The 25,279-nt window shown below is 46.4% G+C and overlaps 1 protein-coding gene across 6 annotated transcripts in view; it reads right to left on the bottom strand.

The window, feature by feature from the left end:
- Positions 1-4,576: 4,576 nt before the first annotated feature.
- The window catches only part of LOC137305332 (voltage-gated potassium channel KCNC1-like), a 59,492-nt gene continuing 38,789 nt past the window's right edge, over positions 4,577-25,279 (bottom strand). The window contains exons 3-6 of one of the 6 annotated variants that reach the window (XM_067974171.1): positions 23,688-23,883; positions 15,872-15,889; positions 8,264-8,271; positions 4,577-4,730 (exon numbers count right to left, since the gene is read on the bottom strand). In XM_067974171.1, coding sequence (XP_067830272.1) covers positions 4,594-4,730; positions 8,264-8,271; positions 15,872-15,889; positions 23,688-23,883 — 359 coding nt within the window. In that variant the 3' untranslated portion in view covers positions 4,577-4,593. Of the gene's footprint in view, positions 4,731-8,263; positions 8,272-10,804; positions 10,811-15,871; positions 15,890-21,347; positions 21,354-23,687; positions 23,884-24,998; positions 25,007-25,279 lie in introns of all 6 variants that reach the window. The other 5 variants (XM_067974174.1, XM_067974173.1, XM_067974172.1 and 2 more) reach the window with 5 other exon arrangements.

Below are 25,279 nucleotides of genomic sequence, written 5' to 3'. Positions count from 1 at the left end.
CAAGTAGAATTATAAATGAACATCCCATAAGGAGATTGAATTTGCACCCAGTATAGCCTACAGTGTGAACAGGTTAAAATAGCAGACAAAGAAATGTCGTATGACAGCTTTAAACATTCTTCTGCTGAGACTGTTGACTCTAATTCCTTGTCTCATGTAACCAGCCACAAACAAACTGAAAAAATAAAACGCAGTGGAGCTTTGGACTTGTCCTTATTGGTAGGCCCAAATGGGAATTGTCTTTTTAAATAATATACATGGATTGTGTTTGCATGCATGCGTGCATGTGTATACATGCGAGTGCATACGTGCGTGTGTGTATATGTGCATGTATGTGTATACATGTGTGTTTACATGTGTCTGTGCCTGTATCCATATGTGCATGTGTGTATATGTACGTGTGTGCATGTGTGTACGTGCGTGCGTGTATATGTTTGTGTGAGATATCAGTGTTGCTCCAGGTGGAGGACCTGCTTTGATTGGGATTGCAATGCTTTTCCAATTCACAGTGAAAATTTCAAAGACAAGTATCGCCCCTGTTCAAATGGAAGGTGATGCATTCCTGCAGCAACATCCCCGCCCCGCCTGCGGATCACCTCAGAACATGTCTACGTTTTAATCCTTGCAACTCAACTCCACTGAATAAAATGATCTTAACGGTTCAATTTAATGGCAGCCCTTTGCCATGAACTTATTTCTTCCACCAACTGGATTTTGAACAAAAAAAAAACTGAACGTGTTTGAGAAGGTTTTGTCCCTGATGAGGATTAAAGGGGCCTTCAGAAAGAGGGGAACCGTATCCTGTGGATGAGCCAGATTTAAACTCAGCTCCTGTGTGTGAAAGGAAAGCTCGGGTGCACTGCGTCACGCAGTTCCCCCCACAACAGGAAGAGGACCTACACCCCTCCTGCCTGGATTCAGACCTAGTTCCCATGGGTGAGAGGGCACTAAACTACCCAACCCATTGACTGCCCCAGTGCTTGGGACACTTGATATTACACTGCACAGTGTATGTCTACAAAGTCCTGCCTGTTAAGTATCAGGACTATGAGGTGTTCAGTTCTCGTTTATAAAGTGTGGGTATATAACAGCACAGTGATAGAGGCTTTATTGCACTGTACAGTGCAGAGCGTTTGATTTCAATTACGAAATCCTGCAGCTTTTAATACTCAGATATTAGCATTGAAGGTTATAAGTTAGCAAAATAGGGCAGGAGGGGAAGGGGAAACGCCAAGTTATTGACCTGAGATACATCTGACAGTTCTGATCCCTCAAAGAATGAACTGGCATTACAACCAAAAAACTTGTTGTCTCCACACTTAGCTAATGGAACAGTGAGGGTTCTCAGTCACACTGAGAGACTCTGGACCCAAACAGCAATAGCAATCTGCAGTCAGCGAAGCATCCCAACAAAGCAAAGAGACCCTCAGCAATTTGGAGCCAATAGAAATAGGGACCTCTAACGCCCTCAGCCAGTGGAACATCGGAGGCTCCTGAGCTGCAACGGCCTGACAAGAATGAACTTCTTTCAGTGACTCCTGCCCCCGTGGACCCTGATCAGCCCACGGACAGGAGATCTGGCAAGCAGAGCGGCAACTTCTATCTCCAGGTGCTCTCAGCCTGAACCTTATCAGTCGAACTAGAAAGCCCCCAACCCTTCGCAGCCCCATCGTGCCCAAAGGCCGTAGGATTTGCGGGAATGGCCGGGGGGGGGGGGGTCCAGCAAATCGTGTTTCCGACTTTCTTATCATTTCGACATCTCCTTTAGCGGTCCAGCGCAATGGCGACTTGGACTATGCGCCTGCTTTGTGTGAACTTTGGCTGGCTGCAGGATGGGGAGCCAACAGTCCCACTGGGAAGCTCCGCTGGCTCTAAGCTGGGAAGCTTTTGGGAAAGAGAGGCAGCCCATGCTCCCAATCCAGCCATCACCGGGATCTGCAACGTAACACTTAACGAATCTTTTAACTCTCCATTTACTTAATTAGCGTGCCAGAGAGAGGGATAGAGCAAGACAAAGACGGAGAGAGAGAGAGAGAGAGAGAAAGACAGGGGAAAAAAACGGTCAATATGACCGAGTAATGGCACCTTTCGTATATACACGCCTTTTAATATTAATTCTGATTAAAAAATAGAAAAAAAAGTGCTGCATACTTTCAATAATACTGTTTTATACGATTGGCTAAATTCTTTTTTTTTTTTGTTTTTTTTTCATGTATTTTTCATCGAGTTTTGCAATCTGGAAGGAAAATATAATTTTTTTTGCATATGACATTAAATATAATCCTTACAGTACATCATGCAAAGTCATGCGGAGGCTGAGAAAAATGCACCTTTTAAATATATATAATATTTTTTTTCGATTTCCCCCCACTCGTTTCACGAACTATTACTCCAGTCTTTTTTCCCCGTTCTACCACAATTGTTGCACTTTTTATCTGTCCTCTTCGTCCTCTGTTGGATGATTATCACAACAAATCCCATGTTGCTCGTTGTTTGTCTTCGTTCTTTTGCCTCTTCAACGCTGTCATCAGCAAGTCAGGTTTTTGTGGGGGGGGTGGGGTTTGTAGGGGCTTTTTTTTGTTGTTGTTTTTTTTAAAGAGTTCTCCTGCTCGAAAGTGAAGAGGGAGCAAACGAGATGAGCAGGAAAGGGGGAGGAGGAGGAATGGACGGAAGGGGAAGAGGGGGAGGAAGCAAGCAAGGTTTTGGCAGAGAAGGAAGGAGGGAGGAAGCAAGTAAGGAGGAAAAGGAGAAGAAGGTGGTGGCAGAAGAGGGGGGGAAGGATGAAGAGGTGTTAGAGGAGAAGGACGAAAAGGTCATGGGGCAGTAGAATTGATAGGACAGCTGATGAAAGAGGAGCAGGGAGAGGTGCTAGAGGAGGTGGAAGAAGAGGGGAAAGAGGGGATAGAAGGGATAATGGAAGAGAAGGAAAGAGAGGTGCTAGAGGAGGTGGAAGAAGAGGGGATAGAAGGGATAATGGAAGAGAAGGAAGGAGAGGTGCTAGAGGAGGTGGAAGAAGAGGGGATAGAAGGGATAATGGAAGAGAAGGAAGGAGAGGTGCTAGAGGAGGTGGAAGAAGAGGGGATAGAAGGGATAATGGAAGAGAAGGAAGGAGAGGTGCTAGAGGAGGTGGAAGAAGAGGGGATAGAAGGGATAATGGAAGAGAAGGAAGGAGAGGTGCTAGAGGAGGTGGAAGAAGAGGGGATAGAAGGGATAATGGAAGAGAAGGAAGGAGAGGTGCTAGAGGAGGTGGAAGAAGAGGGGATAGAGGGGATAATGGAAGAGAAGGAAGGAGAGGTGCTAGAGGAGGTGGAAGAAGAGGGGATAGAAGGGATAATGGAAGAGAAGGAGGGAGAGGTGCTAGAGGAGGTGGAAGAAGAGGGGATAGAAGGGATAATGGAAGAGAAGGAAGGAGAGGTGCTAGAGGAGGTGGAAGCCGAGGGGATAGAAGGGATAATGGAAGAGAAGGAGGGAGAGGTGCTAGAGGAGGTGGAAGCCGAGGGGATGAGCAGGCGGGGAAAGAAGTGTTGGAAGAGGAAGTGGGATGGGGGTCACTAGTTGACCGTGACGGCCTCCAGTTGCATGTATCTAGAAATCACTGGACTGTCCTTATAATTATCTGTGAGTAGAGAAGAGAGCAAAAAATGGCTCAGGGATAGCTTTGATCTCACCTCGCTCTTGCATAACAGGCATGCAGCAGTCGAGGCTGAACACTCCACTTCAGACAGAACATAGTTTTTTCTTTAAAAAAAAAAGAAACAATTTTTTTTTGTTTTGTTTTTGTTTTAAATTGTTCAACATGCACCAAGGCAAACTTATTCATTTGCTTATTGCTTGCAATGGAGTTCCATGCATAAGAATGGGGGAGAAAGGGAAGGGGAGAAGGGGGAGCGGGGGGAAGAGAAGTCCCACTGCACTCTGGATCAGAAAGTCATTTCCACTGGTTTCCCACTTTGTGTGTGTTTTTTTTTTGTGTCCGTACGGCTCGTATATCCTGAGTGTACACTTTTTTTTTTATTTAAACAAGAGTCACGACAGAGAATACACAGCAGTCTGGAATAATCTGCAGCTTCCCTACGGAAAGATTCATTGCTCCGTGCGTGTCAAATTTCCGGGGTGTTTTTTTGTTTGATTTTCTCAACTCTTTGAGGGGGGGGGGGGGGGGGGTGGGTGGAGTTGGTTGGGGGGGGAAGGGCGAAATAATCTTGTCCTTTTTTTTAAAATACAGGAAAATTCCACCTTGCTGTCCATGTTTTGGTGGGGGGGGGTGGGGGGAAAGGGAGGAGGAGAGGGGGATGGGGCAGTCTTTTCCTTGAATAAGCCACTGCCTTGGCACAAATTTAACCAGCTTATTTTTCCTTTGATCAGTAGCCAGCAGATCCTTCATCAGTCATTTTGGTATATGCAGCCTATTGTCCAAGCAATGCTCTCTTTTGTTTTGTATTCTTTCTTAAATGATTTTAATTGTCCTAGATATACATAAATATATATATATACCTATATAACATCTATATATATATATATATAGATATAGATACATACACACACATATATATATTTCTCTAAAAAAATATTTCCCACTCTTTTGCGTCCATGCTACAAGACGGATGGGATGGGTGACTGAGGTCGCCTCAGTGGGCAGGGCGAGTTGAATGGCGAGGTGACAGGAGACAATCGTAGCGCATTCCCACTCATGCCAGCAATGTTGTTTAGGCTCCTCGACTTTTCATAACCTTGGATTTCAAGAAAGAAGGGAAGAAAGTATTTTTCGCATGGTTACTAAAATAATGAATGAGTGATCTCGACTCCGAGACAAGGGTAACTCTCTGGGACAAGTCTACGCGTGCGCCCGCACGGCAGCGCAACGGAAAATCAGAACCATCGCTCGTCACTGCTCGGTAGATTCTTTTAGAATGGGTCTTTCTCACGGAAAATATCTCCAATCTCTGGCTTTCTAGCTGATTCTAAACTCCAGGCCAGTTAGTGTCCTTCCTTGATCACTAAAATCGAACTCTACGCTCACCACTAATCTAAGTCCAAAGTCCAGCCTGGAAGCGAGTCCCATTTTCTGACCTACCACATGAATGTCAAGGCAGCTAATGATTTAAATTTCCTTTCAACATTCAGTTCACCTCACTGGCCCAGCAGATTGAGGGAGGGGAGGGGGATGGGGAGGATCGAATGCTAGGAACTCCCAACTCAAAAAGGGTCGAATGTTTTAATTTGCAGCCTTGGTCCATATCCAAACCCACCTGGATCACGAGCCTCCTTAGTACCTAACAAATAGTATTATGGAAGAGAGGAACATTTCACTTTAGAAGGAGCAGGGGGGGAGGGGGGAGCAGGGGTGGTGAGGAGAAAACTGTTATGGTCGATCCAGACCCACCAAATATACTTCCTGTTCACTATTTTTGTAGTAGCAGTGACCGTTCACTGAGACAGCACGACAGTCACAAAAAGGCAGAATGTGGTGGGTAAAGAATTCATATTTGTGAATTTGTTCTTATCAGTGTGAGAGATATTGGTTTTGGGGAATGGAGTATTTCAACACTTTTTTCATTTGTGTCCACATCAAGCAGTCCCAAGACAGACACACCATTGGTTAAATTCAGAGCAAAGCTCCCTCTAAACTGTCCCGTCAAGCACTCTCAGGTCAGGTACATCATGCGTTAGACGCGGGGTAAAGTTCTCTCTACACTGCCCCATCGAGCACTCCCAGGTCAGGTACGTCATGCGTTAGACGCAGGGTAAAGTTCTCTCTACACTGCCCCATCGAGTACTCCCAGGTCAGGTACATTATGAGTCAAATGCAGAGTAAAGCTCCTTCTTCATTGCCCCATCGAGCATTGCCAGGTTGGACTGAAGCTCCCTTTACTGTTACTCAACAGTGTGCCTTAACCCCAATCTCAGAAGAGCGTCCCTACTGCATCGTAGTAACACCTTTCCTTTCTCAACCATCTTTTTGAAGTCTCTCTGTAAGACTGAGTTTTGTGCCATTGGGGGGAATTACAGATGGTTTGTGTTGTTGACTCACACCCGTTAGGTTGAGATTGTCCCAAACTCATTTCATGTAGGACCATTTTTTTTTTTACATAGAATTGCATAGAATGTACAACACAGAAACAGGCCATTCAGCCCAACTGGTCTATGCTGATGTTTAAGCTTCAAGTGAGCCTCCTCCCACCCCTCTTCATCTAATGCTATCAGCAAATCCTTCTATTCCTTTCTCTATCTAAAGAGCTGATTTTCATCCCATTATTCTGGGCTGGACTCAACCCAGATTCTGAAACTAAAGGACAGTATTCCAATTGATGATACCACCTAACCCACTTGAGTAAAAACACCGCTATCCTTGTATGTAACAAGAATTTCTCTGAACTACCAGGTGCTCTGAGAGAGATTTGACAAGTTTTCCTCCTCTGGAGTTTCGTGGATGATCCATATGCTTCTGTTCCGTTCACTTCCTTTCTACCCTCACTCCAACGTCACGTGATCTGATAAGTGTGGACAACTCCTGCAGTTTACACCCTGTGTCTCTGGGGGTGGATTACACTTTGCTGATTCTGTCTTTGTGTCTCACATGTCCTGTCACGTGGATAATGCCTATGCAACATCATGTTTGGGAGGAGGAGCAAACAAAAAAAAATGACCCCGCTACCAACCCCTTGGAACTACAATCAGCCCCTAAGCTCCTTGGCCAGAGAAAGGACTCACTGAACAAATTCTGATGTCCATGGGCAACTGAGAAGGAAACTTCTACCAGGGAGTTAAGATGTCTCAGAGTCGGTCATGGCAACATCAGTCATCTTCTAGTTCATGCATTCATGCTCACATAACAGCACTGCATTTTCTCCTATACAGAAAAAGCACATACATATGATCAACAAAACTACTGATAGAACGTCAAGGGTTTTTTCTTTACTTCTTTTGAATTTTATTTTCTTAGTGTCCCTCCCCTCAGTCCCAAAGTTAGAGGCATACAACCTTTTCTGATAGAGGGCGGGGCTTCGCATTTATTGCCAAGAACATACTCAATATGGCTCCTTGGTTGACTCTCCAGGAGGCACATTTGAGGAGTCAGAGTTCCCTCCACCCGGAGAGAATCGTTAAGATCATCTGGGGGAAGCCTGAAAGCGGATGTCACTTCAAGTTGGGATTGGAACCAATTTCTCCGAGATGGAGTCCTATACTCCACCTACCATCTATTAGTAAACCCTGACACCTCTCCTAGATGGGAGAATCAACTTCTAGCGTAATATCTACTGGTCAATCATGACACCTGTCCTAGATGTCCTACCTCTGGATTACTAACTACTGGATCAGTTCTGAGACATCCTTGTCATGGAATTCTGACCCTCTAACCTAGTAACCATTGGGCAATCCCTTGGAACATTTCTGGTAATAGATTGTAATGATATGCCATGTGGAAACTGAAATAGTAAAGCATCAGTGAGACAATAAGAATGGTACAGTATGGCTTAGACAGGCACCCGGTATGAGAGCATGGAAGTGGTATAGCATGGCCCAGTACGGTACTGATGAGAATGGTGCAGTATGGAACCATTCAGAAAGCAGAAAATGCAATGGGGTGACTTTGATGAGGCAGAGTTGGGGGGGGGTGGGGGGGGATTAATTAACGCAAGTCTCCTCTTGGCCAGTTGGGGAAAGGTGATGCTAAAGGTGTCAGTCAAGTCCGTAACCTTGACTACCATGCCGTCTTTGCTGAAGGAAGCTAGATAGAGATAGGAATCCCTCACGGGAAATAAATAAAGAATGCACCCGGCAAGGAAAATGAAGCAGAAAACTGCAGAAAGTATCACACTGAACATATCCCATGGCCCATTCTTCTACTGAGGACAATTGGACAGGACTCTTTTCAGTCGGTTTCATACTCTGCTACTGCTTATGACCTCCACAGGAAAAAAGAATGACTTTGTGTTTCACAGTGCGCAGCAAACTCATTCAGCATGACCCACTAATTACAGAGGTTAAATTACTCTTTTTGGGGATCTCACCGGTGCTTGGAACCTGGTGAGAGGTCGCATTGGTAGAAATAAATCTAACGGGTCTTAATTCTTGACGGCAGTCGCATTTGACAACTAACACTAGAGGTCACTGACAATCTGCGCAGAGACACACTAACCAGCTCCACCAGTAGAAATCAAGTACCATAATTGCAAGGCCGCAATTTTCCATTCTTGTTTTGTTGGGTGTTTTTTTTTGGATCGATGTTGCTGATTTAACGATTCGGCCCTGGATCTGGGACCAGCGGAACTTTCAACCTCTGTGCTTTTAGAAACTGTTGAAAGCTCCTGAGCTTTCATATTAAGATCTGAAACATAACACGAAGCTAACCCCACTAGCCAGTGACTATCAAAATTCCATGATTAATATGACCATATTTCGTTCTTCAGGCATAAAATTGGACATGCTTGTATCAAGATGAAATTTGGTTGACAAAACTGTCAAGTTTTACATTTTTAAGGTTTACCATCACCCCTCCCCACCCCCACAATAAATTCTTGGTTTGCAATATGTAAATTTAGGCCAGGAATTGGTCCTTCACTTACAACGTGCGATTCCAAAATATGGTCTATTTTCAGGCAAGATCCAGACTCTCCAGCGACCATATTGAAGTGTGTAAGCAGTGTTTCGTTATTATCAATGTCCCAGTACATGAACGTTTGGGTTAAAATGGTGTTTAAAAGTTCTATTGCCAATCATACATTGAAAACTCAATGCAGGGGAGTTATTTTAAAAGCAATTAAGATCTGAATTCAGTTTATCTCTTAATCTGTGACAGGAAACAACCGTTATAACACACCCCAATATGGAGGATTAATAGGGGTCCTTCACTCTAGTAGGTCAGCATAATGCATTCTCTATTAAATAATAAGAAGAAACAAGGCACCCACTCAGCCACCTAACATTCTGAACCACTTGCGTCTTCCTTCGTGTCACCGTTACCATGATGATTGAAGTAAACATGTGAGCTGCATTGGTGTAACCGTGATATAGAACATGATAACTTATCTTTATCGCTGTGGGCCTAAACAGGACCACTTACGAACCTGCAGCAACTTCCCCTTTAGGATACGTCAGCTGTCCTTTTCAACGTTCAGAGCCAATTATTCGAATCTATCTGCAGTTTTTGGATCTTAAATGAGAAGTCTGGTGGAAGGGGTACCTGGGCAGGATATTGTCTATCAGCACTCTCTTAAAAAAAAAATTCACCATAAATAATTCCTGGCATTCTTGGAGATTAACATTTAACATCTCTGATTCCCTAAGGATGTCAAGGCCTTGGAGAGGGTGCAGAGGAGATTTACCAGAATGGTACCGGGGATGAGGGACTTCAGTTATGTGGAGAGACTGGAGAAGCTGGGATTGTTCTCCTTAGAACGGAGAAGGGAGATTTAATAGAGGTGTTCAAATTCATGAAGGGTTTTGATAGAGTAAATAAGGAGAAACTGTTTCCACTGGCAGGAGGGTCGGTAACCAGAGGAGACAGATTTAAGATAAGTGGCAAAAAAGGCCAGGGAGCAGGGGGTGAGATGAGGAGAAATTTTTTACGCAGCGAGTTGTTATGATCTGGAACGCGCTGCCTGAAAGGGCGGTGGAAGCAGATTCAATAGTAACTTTCAAAAGGGAATTGGATAAATACTTGAAAAGGGAAAGTTTTCAGCGGCCATGGGGAAAGAGCAGGGGGAGTGAGACGAATTGGCTGACTCTTTCAGAGTGTCGGCACAGGCATGACGGGTTGAAAGGCCTTTTTTTGTGCCGTAAGATTCTATGTTTTACTTCATTGGCCTTCCCTGGTAAGTTATTCCATAACTTTTATTGCCCTTTAGGTGAAAAAGGTTTGTCTGACTTCCCTTTCTTGTCTTAACTTCCTAATTATTAACGTGTCTCCCAGGTATTTCATTTTGCCACTACGAGCAATTTGCCTGGATCGGCTACGCCAATTCCCTTCGAAACTTCAAATAGGACACCTCAAAGTCCCCCCTTTTCCACAGGTTTGTGTTGATGCTGGCGTATGTTAAAGGGAAGGTCATGCAGATTTTACGTCTTCAGATAAAAGCCTTTTGAAAACGCTGTCAGTGTAGGCCATCCAACTGGGGCAGAATCATTTAATGAGGAAACATTGACCTTTGGATGTATGGATGCACCTGCTTCTTGTGCGACAGCTCGCTGGGAGAATACATACCCTCTTCACACCTTAGTACAAGATCGTGGGCTCTTTGGGGGTCCTATGAGATGGCATTCAGAATGAAAATTAATAGTTAATTTAGGTTATGAGCTGTACAGGGATTTGAGACCAATCTTTTGAAAAGAGGTCAAGTATTATACCCGTGAATGGCGTCGGTTCAATAATTTACTAAACGTAAATAATACTATTGTTTTAACGCTTATTAATATTGCTGTAATGAATGGGGAAGTGGGGTGTATGTCAGCCCTACCACTTTTCAAGTTAAACCCACATCAGTTGGGAAAATAGTCAAAGTGAGAAAGGTATAAGTCAAAGGGCAGCCGGCTACCTACAATGTCAGAGGGCCGAACTCTCAACTGGGAGGCCTTAGGCTTTACTTGGCAGCGGTTGGAAAGTGGAGTGGGAGGGGGATGCGGGTATGTGGGCAACGTGCCAGTAACAAATCGGATTCTCTGGGATGGGTAGGAAAGCCAGGAAAGGGGAGCACTTTACCCCGTCTTTCTCACTGACTTGCCAATCGAGGGGTGAGTCCGAGGGAAGCTTCTCGTGAGGCCGAGGCCACGGAATCTTTCCGGATGGAGGTGTGGCTCGGGTAACCGGACGCTCCTGATTTTCTGTTTATTGATTTCGACGCCCGGAAAATTCAGCAGCGTCGTGAATTGGTCACGCTGCCCTCCGTGTCCGTTTCTCCAATTCACGCTCCTCCCTCCCAAAATGATCCCTCATGGCCTGATCTCAGCAGACTATTCCAGTGATGATGTCTGTGACCTTTTGTCCTACGATGTCATGTTTCATTTGACAAGAAAAGTCGCAATGGAAGGTTTTTGATAAAAGGACTCAATAATTATTAGTGAGTGGCATATGGTAAGGTCACACATTTAAATCTTCTCTAATCTTTGAGGGTCCAAGGTCGATGCCTAGTCGCCCTGAGAAGGTGGTGGATGGCCTTCTTCTTCTTCAAACGCTGCAATCTACATTCTTTGTAGCAGTTTGATAGAACTGAGAAACTTGTTGGGCCACTTCGGAGGGCAGTTAAGAGACAACCACGTTGGTGTGGGACTGGAGTCACGTATAGGCCCAGACCGGGTAAGAACAGCAGGTTTCCTTCCCTAAAAGGACTTGAGTGAACCTGTTGAGTTTTTTTAACGACAATCCGACAGCTTCATGGTCACTTTTACTGAGACCAGCTTTTTTTAAATTTCCAGATTTTTTTTTAAAACTGCATTCAAATTTTCAAACTGCCACAGTGGGATTTCAACTCTCTGGATCATTAGTCCAAGCCTGTTAGATCACTAGTCCAGTAAAGTAACTGCTGCACTATCGTACCCGTAACATAACTACTATACTTCCGACTGCAGTACATATCAGGGATGGCACAATCTGATTTTTGACGGTACAGTATTATTTTTGGTTTAAATCATCCTGCTATCCCAGCTATCACAATCCACTGGGCACACGAGAGCTTGTGCACAGAGCTACATTGGCTCCTGGTCCGGGAACGTCTCAAATTTAAAATTCTCATCCTTGTTTTTAAATGTCTCCATGGCCTCGCCCCTCCCTATCTCTGTAACCTCCTCCAGCCCTACAACCCTCCGAGATCTCTGCGCTCCTCCAATTCTGGCCTCTTGCGCATCCCCGATTTTCATCGCTCCACCATTGGCGGCCATGCCTTCAGCTGTCTCGGTCCTCAGCTCTGGAATTCCCTCCCTAAACCTCTCCACCTCTCTCTCCCCCTTTAAGACGCTCCTTAAAACCTACCTCTTAGGCCAAGCGTTTGGTCACCTGTCCTAATATCTCCTTATGTGGCTCGGTGTCAAATTTTGTTTGAAAATGCACCTTGGGACGTTTTACTATGTTAAAGGCACTATATAAATGCAAGTTGTTGTGACTTGCAAGAGAATAGCGTTGTTAGTGCAGCTGGGTGACCGAGTGAACTGATAAGACGGGGAAAAGCAGCGCATTCAGACCTCGGTGTGGGAAAGAGTGAATCTCATCGAGTTACTCAAATCAGTTTCACAGTGTCAGGATGGCAATGGGAAGCTGATCATGCATTTCACCCGGGATTCTGAGTTTCCCGCAGATGAACTGGAATGAACGCTTTTATATTGGAATTGAAGAAATTCATTCAATGCTAAAAGCAGAGGTTTAATCATTTGTGACTAGTGGTGTCAGCCAGAGAGATTGAGTAGAATGGGCCTATACTCGCTGGAATTTAGAAGAATGAGAGGTGATCTCATGAAAACATAACATTCTGTGGGAGCTTGACAGGGTAGAGGCTGAGAGGCTGTTTCCCCTGGCTGGAGAGTCTAGAACTAGGGGGGGGGCATTGTCTCAGGATAAGGGTTCGGCCATTTAGGACTGAGATGAGGAGGAATTTCTTCACTCAGAGGGTTGTGAATCTTTGGAATTCTCTACCCCAGAGGGCTGTGGATACTGAGTCGTTGAGTATATTCAAGACTGAGATCGATAGATTTTTGGACTCTAAGGGAATCAAGGGACATGGGGATCAGGCGGGAAAGGGGAGTTGAGGTCGAAGATCAGCCATGATCTTATTGAATGTTGGAAAAGGCTCGAGGGGCCACTACAGGCATGGCAGCCGTCTCCAATTGGGGTCTCAATGAAACTGAGGAACTGCCTCTGGAGGCCAGACAAGTGCCTGCAGCTCGCCGGTAATATTAAGGCCAAAATGGGAGCTCCAACAGCGCAGCGCAGCGCTCCCTCAGTACTGGCACCAGGAGTGTCGGCCAGTGGTATAGGCTGAAGTCCCCGGAGTAGGATTTGAACCTACCACCTTCTAGCTCAAAGGCAAGAGGGCTACCCGCTGAGCCACTGCTGACACCATATTAGTTTGGCTACAGTTGCACAAGCACTGGGCAATCCCCAGTACCTCCCCTCAAGTGGCAATTATTCATGTGGGGGCCTAGACAATAACTGAGCAGGCTATTCAACTGCCAAAGTCACACAATCAAGTAGCTTGGCTTGTGTTTCCTTGAGTTTAGAAGATTGAGGAGTGATCTAATGGAGCTTTACTCTGATTCTAACCCGTGCTGTACGTGCCCTGGGAGTGTTTGATGGGACAGTGTAGAGGGAGCTTTACTCTGTATCTAACCCGTGCTGTACGTGCCCTGGGAGTGTTTGATGGGACAGTGTAGAGGGAGCTTTACTCTGTATCTAACCCGTGCTGTACGTGCCCTGGGAGTGTTTGATGGGACAGTGTAGAGGGAGCTTTATTCTGTATCTAACCCGTGCTGTACCTGCCCTGGGAGTGTTTGATGGGACAGTGTAGAGGGAGCTTTACTCTGTATCTAACCCGTGCTGTACCTGCCCTGGGAGTGTTTGATGGGACAGTGTAGAGGGAGCTTTACTCTGTATCTAACCCGTGCTGTACCTGCCCTGGGAGTGTTTGATGGGACAGTGTAGAGGGAGCTTTACTCTGTATCTAACCCGTGCTGTACCTGCCCTGGGAGTGTTTGATGGGACAGTGTAGAGGGAGCTTTACTCTGTATCTAACCCGTGCTGTACCTGCCCTGGGAGTGTTTGATGGGACAGTGTAGAGGGAGCTTTACTCTGTATCTAACCCATGCTGTACCTGCCCTGGGAGTGTTTGATGGGACAGAGTAGAGGGAGCTTTACTCTGTATCTAACCCGTGCTGTACCTGCCCTGGGAGTGTTTGATGGGACAGTGTAGAGGGAGCTTTACTCTGTATCTAACCCGTGCTGTACCTGCCCTGGGAGTGTTTGATAAAAGGATTTGAAAGGGTAGATAAAAAGATTCTATTTCCTCTGCTGGCGGGAGTCCAGAACACGGGGGGCATAATCTTAAAATTGGAGCCAAGCCATTCAGGGGTGAAATCAGGAAGCACTTTTTCACACAGAGGGGAGTGGAAATCTGGAACTCTCTCCCCCAAAAGGCTGTGGGTGCTGGGGGTCAATTGGAGCTTTTAATACTGAGATCGATAGAATTTTGTTGGTTAAGGGTATCGAGGGAATTGAGTCGAAGGAGGGTAAATGGAGTTGAGGTACAGATCAGCCATGATTGAATTGTATGGCGGAACAGGCTAGAGGGGCTGAATGGCCTTCTCCTGTTACTAAGCCATGGGGCGGGGGCCATTAATGACATTTTCAATCGCAAAAATAAGATACAAACCCTCCCCCCAGCAAAGATACGGTGCAATTAATTCAACTATTGCCTCCCCCCACCTCAAAAAAATAGCTTCACAAGAGACATCTCTCGAAATTATCACAGCTCATGATTAGCCCAAGAGAACAAAGGCTCTGAAGGGCTCACCAATGTTTAAATCATTATTGTATTCTCTGTGTCTTACAAGATGATCCAAATCATTGGTTTGTCAGATGAAAGAGCATGAGTTGTCTTGTTGTCAGCTGGGAGCAGGAGCTCGAGTTGCCTTGGGCTTGTCATGTGTGGGAGCTGATTTAATCCCCCTGTCTTTAAACTCAATTGGTAGCTGAGAGGAAGTGAGATTGATTCAATGGTGGGGGGCCGCAGAGAGGGCAAATGTTATTAGTTGCTAAGAAAATATTCTTGGCAAAGTCTGAGATTGATAGATGTTTTGTTGGTTAAGGGTATCGAGGGATATGAGTCAAAGGCGGGTGAATGGAGTTGAGGTACAGATCAGCCATGATCGAATTGTATGGCGGAACAGGCTAGAGGGGCTGAATGGCCTCCTCCTGTTCCTAAGCCATGGGACGGGGGCCATTAATGACATTTTCAATCGCAAAAATAAGATACAAACCCTCCCCCCAGCAAAGATACGGTGCAATTAATTCAGCTATTGCCTCCCTCCCCCCTCTCAAAAAAATCTCACTCAGATGAAAGACACTTGGGGCGAATTTCCTGCGATCCGTTCCGCCGCCAAAACCTCACCGCGATTTCCTCCGCACTTCTGGCAAAGTTACAGCTCAGAGCAGGAGCAGCTCTGAGGAAATTCCTGGCCATTAGTGCCAGGAAAAGGAACCTGTGGTCAGCATCAAACACTCCCAGGGCAGGTACAGGGTTAGATACAGAGTAAAGCTCCCTCTACACTGTCCCATCAAGCACTCCCAGGGCAGGTACAGCATGGGTTAGATACAGAGTAAAGCTCCCTCTACACTGTCCCATCAAGCACTCCCAGGGCAGGTACAGCACGGGTTAGATACAGAGTAAAGCTCCCTCTACACTGTCCCATCAAACACTCCCAGGGCAGGTACAGCACGGGTTAGATACAGAGTAAAGCTCCCTCTACACTGTCCCATCAAACACTCCCAGGGCAGGTACAGCACGGTTTAGATTTTTTTAATATTCATTCTCAGGATGTGGGCGTTGCTGGCCTAGTTGCCCCTTGAGAAGGTGGTGGTGGGCCTTTTTCTTGAACCGCTGCAGTCCGTGTGGTGAAGATGCTCCCACTGTGCTGTTGGAAGGGAGTTCCAGGATTTTGACCCAACGACGATGAAGGAATGGCCGATATATGTCCAAGTCGGGATGGTGTGTGACTTGGAGGGAAACTTGGAGGTGACGGTGTTCCCATGGACCTGTTGCCCTTGTCCTTCTAGGCGAAAGTCGTGGGTTTGGGAGGTGACATTATGGGCCATTTGCTCTTTGATGTGCAAACTATGAAACATTGTCACATGAAGATGACATTATCATATGTGATGCCTAATCAGCACATACATGACATAGTGCAGGCAGCGGGATCCACCCATGTCTTCGAAGAACTGATTATGATCGTAACTTGTGGAAACAAGCACATCAACATCAACATCTGGTCATCTCTTTAAACAGCCTTATGACAGCCCAGGTGTGGTGCACAGGTGCCCAGATGTTAGATACAATGCCAGATGCTCCTTCCTTCCCCGAGATTTCTCATGGGTTATTTTCTGGGCCTCCTCGCCCCAATATCACAAGGAGTTTTCAGCGAACCTCTTAATTGTCACATTGTAATCAGAACATCTCGCCATTACCCGTGAGTCCCAGGATCAGCCCCTTTATCAGTTATACAGAAAACCACTCCTCCATCCCAGAATACCAAGCCAAATCCTGTCCTTTCAACATGGCACAGGCTGAGAACTATAATAGCCACTAAAAATTTATATGGATTGTAATAATTAATTCAAATTTTAATTTAGATTCTAATTTCTTCAAATGAACGAGACCTCGCCTCAACTTGAGCGATACTGAGTATTCATCTCAATTGGCCATTACCGAGCCAATTGGAAAGAGGATGTTTGATGATGTGACATTCTATGATTTCCCCCACTCCCCCATTAAAAATTAATAATCCCAAATCATGGATTTACCAAAGAAATAGTAATTTAATTAAAGAGATGAATCTTTGGTCTGTGCTGAGTTACATTGAGTCTACAGCACAGACACAGGCCATTCGGCCCGACAAGTCCATGTCGGTGTTTATGCTCCACACGAGCCTCCTCCCCCACAAGTGGAAAGATTTTCTCTACGTCCACCCTGGTGAACCCTTTCATAATCTTAAAGATCTCGATCAGGTCACCCCTCAGCCTTCTCTTTTCTAGAGAAAAGAATCCCAGCCTGTTCAATCTTTCCTGATAATTATATCCTTTCAGTTCTGGTATCATCTTTGAGAATGTTTTTTGTACCTGTTCCAATGACTCTATATCCTTGTTATAACATGGAGACCAGAACTGAGCACAGTACTCCAAGTGTGAGTTAGATGATCTTAGTCATGGCAACAGTTGGGACATTAAAATTGTCCTCAAAGCCCCTTGGGTAACAATGGGATAATCAGCCAAGATTACCATTCTTGATGTCAAGTGAAAACGGGATCGGGCTTGTCTACGATGCCCTCAATAGTCAAATAGCCTGCTGACAGTCGCTGTCTAAGGGTCACATGTGAAAAATGACTACATGAGGTACCAGAAAGTTGGCACCTTGGTTAGGCCTCAGTTAGATTACTGCGTCCAGTTTTGGCCTCCTCACATGGTGGGTGATATTGAGGTTTTGGAGGGCCAATCAACTAATTCCCAGCTTAAATCATCTTAGTTATCAAGATAGGTTCAAAGAGCTGGGACTTTAGAGATTTTAGAGGAGCGTGGACTTAGGGGTGATTTGATCGAAGTTTATAAGACAATGATGGGCATACGTTGCATTTGTGTAGACCGTTTGTTTCAACTAAATAGGTTAGGGAGGACCAGGGGTCACCCTTTCAAATTATGTAAGGCCAGAACAAGGTTAGACGTCAGGAGGTGGTTCTTTTCCAAGAGAATAGTGGGCCCGTGGAACAGATTGCCGGCTGGTCTGGTGGATGATGATTCGCTGAATTCCTACAAAAGTGAGAGCTGGACCTGTTTCTGGCTCGGGCGGAGATCACCTCTTACAAAAGGGATTACATTTATCAGGGACAGAGTGATCTCCTGGACTAGTTTTGCTCGCCTAAGGGCAGGGGGGTCGGAGAGAAATTTCCCGGATTTTGTTTCCTCTTTTCTCTGGAAAAGAGAAGGCCAAGAGGTGATCTGATAGAGGTCTTTAAAATTATGGATTGATAGGGTAGACGTAGAGGAGGTGTTTCCACTTGTGGGGGAGACCAAAACTAGACGGCCATAAACATAAGATAGTCACTAACAAATCCAATAAGGGATTCAGGAGAAACTTCTTTACCCAGAGAGTGGTGAGAATGTGGAACTCGCTACCACAAGCAGTAGTTGAGGCGAATAACATAGATACATTTAAGGGGAAGCTGGATAAACACATGAAGGGTAAAGGAATAGAAGGATATGCTGATAGGGTGAGATGAAGTAGGGTGGGAGGAGGCTCATGTGGAGCATAAACACCAGCATAGACCTGTTGGGCTGAATGGCCTGTTCCTGTGCTACAAATGCGATGTAACTCCATGTATGTTTTATGGAATTGGCCTGGGTTTTTTATCTTTTTTTGCCTCTCCCAGGAGATCATGTGGTTTCGGGTGGGGTGGGGAGTGTGTGTATTGTGATGCACAAGGCTGGATGGACTAGATGGTCTTTTCCTGTCCCTCATTGTTCGTATGTACCCCAGTGAGGGTCAGTGCCTTCAGGGAAGGAGGGGAGAAAACTGGACAGGGGAACAATTAAACAAAAAGGAAGAGTGTAAAAAGAACACAGGAGAAGGTTCTGGTACCTTATCCAAGTGGCCTATTCCTTATTGGTGAGCCTGTGCAGTGAATGTTTGAGCTGGCTATTTAACCATGGCTGGGGCATTGCTGCCAAGCCCAATCCTGTCCTCATCCCCATGCCCGTTCCAGCAGGGCATGGGATAGTAATCAGAAGTAGGAACTGTGGCTGATTCTCTTCACCTCCCTAAGCCCCAGGGCTTTGAGACCAAATGTAGCGTCTCAACTGAGATCAGACAGGGCGTCACAGCCCGGGGGCAAACCAGGGACAATCTGGACTGTCGGAATTACACCTCACCATGGTTCAGCCACTGAACCAATCGGGGAGCTGTTGCCTCACTCGCACACGTGTGCACAGATGCATGCGTGTATGTTCCATGCCAATCACATGCATTGGCACCAACACCAACATATAATGGCAATAAGGGAATCCTTTGCATAGGACACAATGCTCCCTTGCTTTGTGAGTGGAAGGTTCCAGTGGGAGTCCCCCCGCCCTCCCCGGACCCCCACCTTTCTCCCAAGTTAGAAGATATGATTGAGGTCACCCTATGAACGGACCACACCAGAGATGCTAACAGTGGACTTGTTGGTCAACCTGCTCGCCCCAAGGCAACGATGGAAGGCTTTCCAAACTTCCCATTAGGATTTGCCCTCCCTTTCCTTCCTCCCCTCACCTCCATCTCCCAGGGACCCAGCCCTCTAGACCGGGCAAGCTCCTCTCCCACCGCCTGAGCAAGTTAAGTTTAAATGCCAGTCAGGTCTGATACTCAAACCAGAGGAGGGTGAGGAGGGCAGGGGAGGGGGTGTGATCTCCCAGTGGAGAGTTGAGCTTTCTGGCATTGTTACCTGTCAGTCATCCATACTGAAGAGTGAGAAGGAATGTTGGGTCGTGATGTGATGCCTTCAAGTTGATGCGGGCTCTGGAGTCCAGTCAGCGTGGGTGGTGAGGACAGTTTCACCAAGGGCACCTCCGAATTCTCCAGGGTGACGTCTTTCTATTATACCTGTCGCCGTTTGACAATTGACCATCACCATTTCTGCTCCTCCACAAAAAAAAAACCGAACCTCAGCTGCCCCAACTTCCCACAACTTCTAAATCAGCCGGACCCCTCCCTCGCCTCCCTCCTCCACCACCCCAAACCGAGAAACGAAACAGATGGAACACATTGAAAACAAGAAGATGTAAAAAGATTATGTGAGGGGTTAGGAGGGAGGGAGGGGGGGAGAAAAGCCTTCATTCCAGCTCACGTGCTGACAGCCTCTTCCTTTCTTGCCCACCTTTGGCTGAATTAACCTCCGCAAAGGGTCCTCTATGGTGGCCTTATTGTGAAGGTCCCACATCTCAATCACTCACCCAACTTCCCCGGGTTGCCATTAATAGTCTAATGACATCCTTTTTACTTTATTTATAGATTGGTATAATGTTTCAAAATCTTTCCCCCGTGCAGTCAACAAAGAAAAAAAAAAAATCAAAGCTTTACATTATCGTTCCTGCAAGGTCCTTGAAGGTTGGATTGGTTTTCTGTTATCTTTTTATTGTTTATTTTATTTTCGCGCTAATCATATTTTAAGAAATTGCCTATTCATTTCAGCTCCGTGTCATTGGTCCCCATGAGTAGCTTTGTCACCGAGATCTGTGGTGGGATCTCGGAGGCTGAATTTTGAGTGGTAAAGTGGCATCACGCCAAGGCCTGGGGCTGAGGTCAGGTTTCGACAGCAGAAGGTTTGCTTGACGGGCGAGAGGAGGCAACCGAGAGGCCCCGATACTTGGCGTAAGTTGATCGGGAAAGGCTTTCCGGTGTTACTGGGTCTTTGTTTCTTTCGTTAAATAATATGGGGGTGGGTGGTTACCAAGCGAGCTGGCACTAGGAGGGAAGGGCATTCATGCAAATTGCAGATCTGCCTTCCATCAGAATTTGCCGAATGGTAAATCGCGGGGACTAGTGCACCATTGATTTTCACCAAGGTGCTCCCGATCGAGCAGCGCTCCCTGCTGGGAGTGACGGACTGTAGGGTTAACCCCCCTCCTCCTCCCGAGAAGGTCTTTTAGGTGCTTCTTAATCCTCTGACCATAGCTCACGGTGGCCACTCATTGGAAACTCGTCTTCCTCTTGCCGATGGGAACTAGAGCTCTGTTAAAAAAAAAAATCTTTACGCCTGTTCCCATGACAACGGTTACATGGTTGGGGGGCGGTGGGGGGCGGGGGGGTGGAAACGCTGAAAATTCACATCCCTTCCAGTGCAGTCCTGCCCTAATTCCGGCAAAAGAGACACAAATTAGGCCAGGACTAGGAATATTGGAGATCCCGGACTCACACGGGAGTTTTGCTGGGCCTTATAAGGGAAGGAGCCTCTATCCACCCAAACATGGTCAGTGGCTTGGGGTGGAGGGGAGTGGGAGAAGGGGGGAATGTGGCGGGAGGGGCTTGGCTGGGGCAGGGATTCCCAGGCCCAGGAGTTCCCACATTCACAGCCTGGCAGTCAAGTGGCAGCCTGGGATTCCGAGTGGGCCAGGTATATTGGCTGGGCCAAACGGCCGATATGGGGCTTCAGTTTGGGGGGGGCTTCTGTTGTGAGACAGGGCCTGGACCCTCCCCGAAAGATTTTTAAAAATGTTTAAAGATTATTTCGGCCCCTTACAAAGAGGGCCGCCCGGTGGTGGGGTGGGGGAGCGGAGGGAAGTCCTAACAACTAACCCGCCACAAAGTGACCAGCATTGTGATGGGAGTCTCGGCCCGCCCAGGCTGGCAGGGGCCTGTGGTGTACTTCATGGGCAGCCGCTTGCATTATGCAGGTGATCCACCCCACTGACCCCACAAACTGCCACAGGATCAGCAGCGGAGAGGGAGCATCCTGACTCTTACACCAGGGTGAATGGCCTCAGATGTTCTACAAGTGCTGGGAGCCTCCTCCATGCTCCATGTGGTACAGTCTATGAACCATCTGTTCTGAACTCAGCCAGGCTGGCAGACTGGTGCTACGAATTTGCTACAGTTCCCTCAAGCAAAGGGGTTTTACTATACTGGTCGCTATCCAGTATCACTGGATGTGTGTGTGTGTGTGTGTGTGTGTGTGTGTGTGTGTGTAGAAGAATGTGTACGTGAGACTGTGTGTGGGTGTGAGACTGTGCATATGTGTGTGGGTCTCATATATGTGTGCATGTGTTAGACACTGTGTATATGTGTGCGTGAGAGACGATGTATATGTGTGTGTGAGACATTATATATGTGTCCGTGTGTGAGATTGTGTTTGTGTGTGAGAGACTATGTATAAGTGTGAGACTGTGTATGTGAGTGGGTAAGACTGTGTAAATATGTGTGTGAGACTGTGTATATGTGTGTAATACTTTGTGTGTGTACTGTATGTGTGAGACTGTGTATATCTGTGTGAGATGTGTATATGTGTGCATGTGATAGGCTGTATATATATGTGTGCGTGAGAGACTGTATATGTGTGTGTGGGAGACTGTGTATGTGTGGGAGACTGTGTATGTGTGTAAGACTGTGTATGTGTGTAAGACTGTGTATATATGTGTGTGAGACTGTGTGTGTGTATGTATGTGCATCTGTGTATATCTGTGTGTGAGATGTGTATATGTGAGCGTGTGAGAGACTATGTGTGTGAGACTGTGTATATGTGTATGAGACTGTGTATATGTGTGTGTGTGAGACTGTATATATGGTGTGTGTGTGTGTGTGTGTGAGACTGTATGTGTGTGGGGGACTGTGTATATGGGTGTGTGAGAGACTGTGTATATGTGTGTGTGAGAGACTGTATATATGGTGTGTGTGTGTGTGTGTGAGAGACTGTATGTGTGTGGGAGACTGTGTATATGGGTGCATGTATATGTGCATGTGAGACATTATACATGTGTACGTGTGTGAGATTGTGTATATGTGTGAGAGAGATTGTGTATATGTGTGTGTATGTGTGATTGTATACATATGTGTGAGAGACTATGTATATGTGCGTGTGTATGTGTGAGACTGTGTATGTGAGTGTGTAAGACTGTGTATATGTGTGTGAGACTGTGTATATGTGTGTGAGACTGTATATATGTGTGTGTGATATTTTGTGTGTGTATGTATGTGTGAGACTGTGTATATCTATGTGTGTGAGATGTGTATATATGTGTGTGTGAGAGACGGTGCATATGTGTGTGCAAGACTGTGTATATGTGTGTGTGAGAGACTGTATATGTGTGTGTGATACTTTGTTTGTATATGTGTGTGAGAGACTGTATTTGTGTGTGTGTGAGAGAGACTGTGTATATTGAGTGAGAGACTGTGTATATGTGTGTGAGAGAGACTCTGTATATGTGTGAGTGAGACCATGTATATGTGTGTGTGAGAAAAACTGTATACAGTATGCGTGAGAGTCTGTGTATATGTGCATGTGAGGGACTGCGTATATGTATATCAAAGGACAATATTGTACTCAACCGTGATGCCCCCAATAGTCAAATAGTTTGCTGGCATTCACTGTCCGGGTTCACACGTGAAGAATGGAGGCTTGGATGAGGTGCTACAGGTTCCTGTGTGACTGTAGCCCAGTGTGAATCAGTGTCTTCAGGAGAAAATGGGGAAAGGAACGAGAGAGGTGCCCACAATCCCCTGCCAGAATAAGCGGGTGTCAGAGTGACCTAGCTGTCGTAGCTAAATGAGCACAGAGTCACCTTGCTGTGGGATTAAGAAACAACTAAAATAAGCAACGTAGTTATCAAACGGAGACGAAAAGGGTGAGTAACCTAATAAAAAGAATTACATCACTATTGGTGAGTAGATCTTCTCAAAACTTGGGCATTCCCTCCCTCAGTTTTTGTAATAGTCATTGTCGGTTCTTTTTTTAAAATTCATTCTCAGGATGTGGGCCGACAATTGTCACCCGTCTGCGCGAGTAGTGAGTCACTTCAGAGGGGCAGTTAAAAGTCCACCACGTTGGCATGAGGCTGGAGTCACCGTGTAGGTCCAAACCCAGGTAAGGACGGCAGGTTTCCTTCCCTAAAGGGACATTAATGATCCTGTTGGGTTTCTACGACAATCCGACAGCTTCACGGTCACTTTTACTGGTCCCAGACTTCACTTTTGCAACCCAATTCAAATTGAGTGGGAGTTTGACCTCGCTGTTCTCTGGATTACTAGTCCAGTAAACATAGCCACTACCCTTGAGAATATTGTTCCGCAGGAACTGCTGAGAGACAAATCTGCGAGAGTAAGGCCCCCCTCCCGCCCGTAGATCACCTCAAGGACCCCTTCGGAGGTTAACCAAAGGACCCCATCGCATTCCCCCTCCCACCAATCTGTAGTCAGACTATGGACCTGCTTGTATCCCTGTTCCGTTTGGCTTGGAGACATCATGTGGTACCTTTGCGGATACTTCCGTCGGAAGAGTGGTCAAAGTCTCCGGTGGTCAGCAGGAAGCAGGCTCTGTCTCGGGCGCACCTTTCCCTCCCTCCGGGCGTGATAGGCTGGTTCTCCTCCGGTGACAGGGCCTGGTCAATGGTCGGACAATCCTCATTGGCCAGAGCAGCGTTGGCGGCGTCCCCGTTTTGCTTGGGATCTTATACACACACACACACAGAGAAAAAACACACACAAACACAGAAGCATTACTCATTACGCTCATCGAGAATTCCCTCAACACGCGACAGAAAGGAGACGGAGAGACAATTCCAACTAATCAGACTGAAATTCCCCTCCCAGTTTTTATCCCCTCCTCTTGCTGGGCCTACAGTACCCCACCCATGCAGCCATTCTTCCTGCACCAGCCTAGACAGTGTGTAGTCCTCAGGCTGTTCAGCTACCGGAGCATCACAACCAAAACCCAATCTAGTCCTAATCCAGGGGTTGCCTCCTGGATTAATCTGCTGCCCCGTATCCTAACTCGCGCCAAGTCCCGTTCACCCATCACCCCCTGTGCTCACTGACCGACATTGGCTCCCGGTCCGGGAACGCCTTGATTTTAAAATTCTCATCCTTGTTTTCAAATCCCTCCATGGCCTCTCCCCCTCCCTATCTCTGTAACCTCCTCCAGCCCTACAACCCTCCCTATCTCTGTAACCTCCTCCAGCCCTACAACCCTCCAAGATCTCTGGGCTCCTCCAATTCTTGCCTCTTGCGCATCCCCGATTTTCATCGCTCCACCATTGGCGGCCGTGCCTTCAGCTGCCTGGGCCCTAAGCTCTGGAATTCCCTCCCTAAACCTCTCCGCCTCTCTCTCCCCCTTTAAGATGCTCCTTAAAACCTATCCCTTTGAACAAGCTTTTGGTCACTTGTCCTAATATCTCCTTATGTGGCTCGGTGTCGAATTTTGTTTGAAAATCACGCTTGTGAAGCACCTCGGGACGTTTCACTATGTTAAAGGTGCCATTTAAATGCAAGTTGTTGTTGCCACCTCTCCAGGATTGTCCTGGAGTCTCCAGAAATTAAAGATTAATCTCCTGGACGCTGCTGTGACCAAAAATCCAGGGAGAAAAATCATCAAGACCCATTAAGAAAATTGTGCATTTTTCTAATTTCCTTAGAACACTTTTTGTTTATTGGTTATTGAAGATGGGAGAAAAAGGCTATTTGACCGAGTGAGGCAGCTGGAGGCAGGACGTCATGTGATGAAACCTCAAGGATTATGAACAATCAAGAGTTGGCAACCCCTGCCCTAATCTAATGATCACACACCAACCTCTCTCCAGATGTTAGTGGTCAAGAGAAAGAGGCCGAACTTATTTTGTCCCCCTGCCCGGCCTGAAGACACCGAGCAGGTTAACCCCCTGGCCCAGTCGAGAGCAGCAAAGCTGCCAGAGGTCAGGGTTCAAGCCTGAGGCCCCCCTACTCTACAAGGCCCAATGTGGCACTGGACAGTGCATCCACCAACCAGGACATCAGGGCAGGTCTGGGTGACTGGAAAACCCTGGTGGAATTGCTTTGCAACAGCACAGTGTTCAGATGAGACACAGCAA

Source organism: Heptranchias perlo, chromosome 40, assembly GCF_035084215.1.
Source record: "Heptranchias perlo isolate sHepPer1 chromosome 40, sHepPer1.hap1, whole genome shotgun sequence".
In the NCBI taxonomy this organism is placed as follows: Eukaryota; Metazoa; Chordata; class Chondrichthyes; order Hexanchiformes; family Hexanchidae; genus Heptranchias; species Heptranchias perlo.
The sequence above is the reverse complement of the archived record's forward strand: the minus strand, read 5'-3'. Positions and strand labels throughout refer to the sequence as shown.